This window comes from Poromitra crassiceps, assembly GCF_964638095.1.
Source record: "Poromitra crassiceps genome assembly, contig: HAP1_SCAFFOLD_229, whole genome shotgun sequence".
NCBI lineage: Eukaryota > Metazoa > Chordata > Actinopteri > Beryciformes > Melamphaidae > Poromitra > Poromitra crassiceps.
The window spans coordinates 260,244-265,471 of NW_028152162.1; the positions used below are offsets into that span (position 1 = coordinate 260,244).

The following is a 5,228-nucleotide window of genomic DNA, read 5'->3' on the forward strand; positions in this document are numbered from 1 at the left end:
ACAGCTCCAGCACAGTCTATTTTGTGGCTCCTCCGTCCGCTTCTCTCCGTGCTGCGCGAGCTCTCGTAGCAGCTCCATAAGCCCCTCTGCCCAGGCTGGTATCGTCTCCAACAGCCGTCTGACTTCTTTCAACACACGGGCTTCCATGCCCGCCAGCATCGAGCTGATCTCTGTCGTCAGCCCCTCTTCTCTCCCGTTCACCGACAGGCTTTCTTCCAGACGCGCCATCACACGTGGCGCTCGTAGCAGCTAGCTCACACAGCTAGCTCGCTACAGCTAGGTCGCTCGAGCCTTTGATCTCCAACTTTTCTCCGCTGTTCCTCCTCACTCTCTCCCCTCTCGACCGAATCAGAGGCGCTACCGCTTCACTTGCTGACACCAATGTAGCGTATCTGTGGTACGCCAAGGAACGGAGAGTTGTAGTTGGTACAGGGTCTTTATTCACAGGCTTCGTTAGCTCCTAGCAGCTAGCTTCACACCGCTAGCTCTACACCTAACAACCGGTCTCGCTCACTCCATATCTTGACTCCATGCGGCACAGCGGCCGCTGGTCCTATATACCCCGTTTCCCCTAGGAACACACCCACATACATTAGTTCCTAGCTACCGTTGAGACACTTATGTTGCACATCACATTACAGGTAATACTTGGATTACCCAAACACGTTACAATACTATCAACAACAAACTACTGACAAACGACTTGGAGCACATTTCTTCTCAGAGAGGTTAGTGAATTCTACAAGCTAAAAGACAAAACATTGCATTTAATAGTGGATTAATGTAATCAGTAAATCTGTACAGTATGTTACTGTAAGTTGTGAGCTAACGAACGCTACATGCTATGCTAACGTTAACGTTAGCATGTAGGGCTCGCTGGCGCCGCCAGACGGCGAGACGGCTCCAATTCGAGGCGGACGGACGACCATGTATTCTTCACACAACGGTAGCATAATGTAGTTTAGCAAATTTGACATTGAGTAGTATGGTTAGCTAATGAACCTTACGGTTAACTAACGAATGTAACTGCTGCTATTTTTCATGAAATGAAACTTAAGTCAACTGGTTAAGCCCACCAGTTTACTGTTTACATTTGAGCTAAATGTGAATGAACATGTTAAATAGCGTTAACTGCTCTCCTCGTCTCTCATGCTAGCGAACGTTTACGCTACTTTCAGACTGCTGCATAACGACATGAGGATCACCAACATGGCGAGGTGGCGAAAGGAGGCCAGCGACTCAACGCCTCCAAATGTTTTGTCCCCTGCCAAAACGCGGAGGAAAACTCCAGGTAACTTGCTCACATGATTGAAATATAATTTGTATGGATGCCTTCCAGTATAATGTTTAGTCTTCAGCAGACTTGTCAAACAGATTGTGGTGTTGGATCTCTTTTAGTAAAAGTTTCTGAAAACTGTTAACCAATGAAATACTTCTCCTATGTAAAGGCAAAAAACGCACCTGTTCCAATGTTGGAGGCGACCGCTTCATTCCCACCAGAAATCCCAAACAAATGGAGGTGGCAAACTTCCTTCTGACAAAGGAGGCTGATCCTGTCGACACAAAAGATCCTATGGGAGCACTGGTCAGTTTGCTTTGATACTTTAAAGTTTACAGTATGTCTGGCCTGTATTTTATAGGCATGTTATTGACTAGGCTATGTGTCTTTTGCAGGAGAACCGGAAAGCCTGGTCTGTCGCACTCAATGGGTTCGACATTGAAGAGGCGAAGATCCTGAACCTGGAAGGGAAGCCACTGTTTGATCCAGGAGGTATAGCATTTTACATTACTGATGCTGTCGTGCAACTGTATGACGACCCGAGCAGGGAAAGTGAACGGTGTATAATTCGTTTTCCTCTCATTTACAGGCTATCAGGACAAGTTTACAGGCTATCGGCGGAACAATGTGAAAGTCCTCTCCAGTCAAGCCACAGCCCCAGCTTGTGTCAAGAAGACCAGACACATATCAACTGCTGCTGACCGAATCCTTGATTGCCCTGAGCTCAGGAATGATTTCTGTGAGTTTCTCATCTAACTTCATATTTCTATGACTGGGCGGGTGGCAAAGAGTGGTGATTTATTCCTAGTAATGTACATGCATTTCTTGGGTTTTTGGGTTTAGTTGTTGGCCTGGTGACATGGGTATTAGAGTCAATTAATGGTCTAATAATTAGGCCATTCATTGATTTATATCTCAAGTTTCATATCTTTATAAATTTATAAATAAATAAAATAAATAAATATAAAGTTTGCATATTGGGTTGTTGGGGGGGAGCCCTTTTGTACTTAACAAGCTTTCATTTGGTCCCACTTCTCCCAGATCTGAGTCTACTTGACTGGGGCAGTCGCAACCTTCTTGCTGTGGCTCTCGGTGACAGTGTCTACGTGTGGGATCACAGTCAGGGAGACGTTACTGAGCTCATGAAGATGGATGGTGAAGGAGAGGACTACATCACTTCAGTGTCGTGGGCCAAAGAGGCTCGCTACCTGGCCATCGGCACCAGTGACTGCAAAGTTCAGGTGAGCAGGCTAACACACACACACACACACCACTGAGTCTTGGCTTCATTACAGAGTGCACTCTAATGTACTGGAAACTTGGTTTATTCCTGCATTAACCCATTGATACCTGATGCAGCATTTGTGTGTGTATCCCTTTAAGTTAACGCGGTTCGCCGTCTTAAAGGGATACGCACACAAATGAGGGATATACACGCAAATGCTGCATCAGGTATCAATGGGTTAAGAAAACAATTGTTCTTATATTTTCCTTCCCTCAGTTGTGGGATGTGGAGACCCGGAAGCGTCTACGCAACATGGCCGGCCACGTGGGGAGAGTTGGTTGCTTATCTTGGAATGAACACGTTCTGACCAGGTACAGTCTCTGTCCGACACTTGTGTCTATAACTGTCACTGGCTACAGGGTAGGAAGTTAACGAGGGGCTCGGGGGGCAAAATGTGTTTAAATATATATATATATATATATTTTTTTTTACACTCTCCCTCAGTGGCTCCAGCTCAGGACTCATCCACCACCATGATGTGAGGGTGGCGGACCACCACGTCTCCACGCTGAGGGGTCACACTGACGAGGTGTGCGGTCTGCAGTGGTCTCCTGACGGGAAGTACCTGGCCAGCGGTGGCGCCGACAACCTGGTGAACGTGTGGCCCGGCGTGAATCACCGCCAGTCGCTCCGCTGCTGGAACCAGCACCAAGGAGCCGTCAAGGTGAGGAGCTTCACCCTGACAACCAAACAAACCACATTGTTGTTTTTACTCTCTATTTTTCACACACACACACACACACACACACACACACACACACACACACACAATATTGTTTTTCAGAGGCTGTGGCGGGCTCATTTAAAAAAAAAGCTAGAGTGATGATACTTAGAAGATTAAACTAGAAGACCTAAGGAATCCATCAACTCTAAATCTAACTGATGAAATTACTGTTAAACAGAGAAAATACTTTTTTTTTATTTTTTTTTATTAGAATAGTCTACAAAAATATAACACATTTTCACTTAATGTCAGTATTAATTTTTGGCCCCGCTGCCCTCCTTCCAGATGAATTTGTGGCCCTTCATAGGAAAGCATTTGGGCACCTCTGGTTCTAAACCCTGGCAGTGGGACTTGTACATCAGATCATGCTGTGAATTCTGACAATCGTATTCATTTATTTTGCCATCTTGTCTTAGGCTTTGGCCTGGTGTCCATGGCAGCGGAACATCCTTGCTTCTGGAGGTGGGACCAGTGACCGACACATCCGCGTCTGGAATGTGAACAGTGGCTCCTGCATCAGCTCACTTGACACTCAGTCCCAGGTAACCGTGCAACTTTCAGCCCATCCAGTCCCTTCGTATGATGTTGATGGTTACCGTCAGTCGATGATTCACTGTGTACTTTTTTTATTTTGTGACTTAAGCCATGTGATGTCTTTGCCTTTCAGATCTCTTCCCTGGTGTTTGCGCCCAACTACAAGGAGCTGCTTTCTACCCATGGACTCAACAGCAACAATGTTGTTATCTGGAAGTACCCATCCCTCTCCAAAGTTGCAGAGCTCAATGGTAAGTTCTTGTCACGACAGTCGGTGTGTCCGGGTGGTGCAGCAGTAGATTCCCTGCCTATCATCACGAAGGTTGCAGGTTTGAAGTCAAACAGGAGGGGAACTGGGGGAATAGCGTGATCCTCTCACACGCTGGTGAAACTCTGTGTCGTGTGAAAAGACGCAGCTGGTGGGGTGGAGCAATGACCGGGACAGCAGGGGAAATTGGCCAAGTACAATGTGGAGAGAAGGGGGGAGAATCTTAAAACTTGTCTGATACTCGCCCAGACATTTTCTCCCCCCAGATTCTCACGCTATTCCCACCAGTTCCCTTCCAGTCCCCTTCCGCTGTGACCAGGACACATACCGCCAATCCGGCTTCCCACCCACAGACACAGCCAATCGTGCGTGTATGGACGCCCGACCAAGCCGGAGGTAACACGTGGGCGTGAACCTGTGACCCTCGTGTTGGTGGGCAGGGAGTCTACCGCTACACTACCCGGACGCCCCATACTTGGGGCTTTTTAAAAGGGAACCACCAGCTAACATTTCAAAGCAGTCTTGTTGTTCATGCTTTTGCTGTTCTAAGATAATAAATGCACTTTCTCTTCTTTTAGGACATGATGACAGAGTTCTTCATGCCACTCTGAGCCCAGACAACTCCACATGTGCTACGATTGGGGCTGATGAGACTCTTCGTCTGTGGAACAGCTTTGTGAGGGACCCTGTAGAGAAGGCCACAGACAGGACTGGACGTGACAGGGCGAGCAGCATACTGCGGGGGATGATAATCCGATAGACTATATACGGTAATATATAGTCTATCGGATTATCATTCCCTGCTGGGGAGTCACATGTAAATACTTTTGTTATGTTGCACTTTTTTAAAATGTTTTTCTGATTGTTTTAATGTATCTGTTTTTGTGTTTTTAGATTAAAAAATAATGTTTCTACATACCTTGCCTTGCGTGTTTCATTAACACCTTCTGTGTGAATGTGTTAGTTAAGGTATTCAAGGGTAATATATGTTATGTAATGATGGTGCAAAAACCATTATGAGCTCTGAAAGCCTTTGTAACGTCTCCTGAGAACATTAGAAACCTTCCTATCATGACTGTGATGCATTGTAAACATCATTCACATGATCACTTGACATGTGGTACAGTGTATAGAAACT

At 46.2% G+C, this 5,228-nt stretch overlaps 1 protein-coding gene across 1 annotated transcript; it reads left to right on the plus strand.

The window, feature by feature from the left end:
* Positions 1-1,194: 1,194 nt before the first annotated feature.
* Positions 1,195-4,850, plus strand: LOC310770792 (cell division cycle protein 20 homolog; the record flags this gene model as incomplete). Its single annotated transcript, XM_083663497.1, has 10 exons — positions 1,195-1,291; positions 1,449-1,585; positions 1,675-1,771; positions 1,890-2,018; positions 2,321-2,520; positions 2,781-2,875; positions 3,009-3,228; positions 3,705-3,830; positions 3,956-4,073; positions 4,669-4,850. The coding sequence occupies 10 exons, from the start codon at positions 1,195-1,197 to the stop codon at positions 4,848-4,850; spliced, it is 1,401 nt and encodes a 466-aa protein (XP_083519623.1).
* Positions 4,851-5,228: the final 378 nt, after the last annotated feature.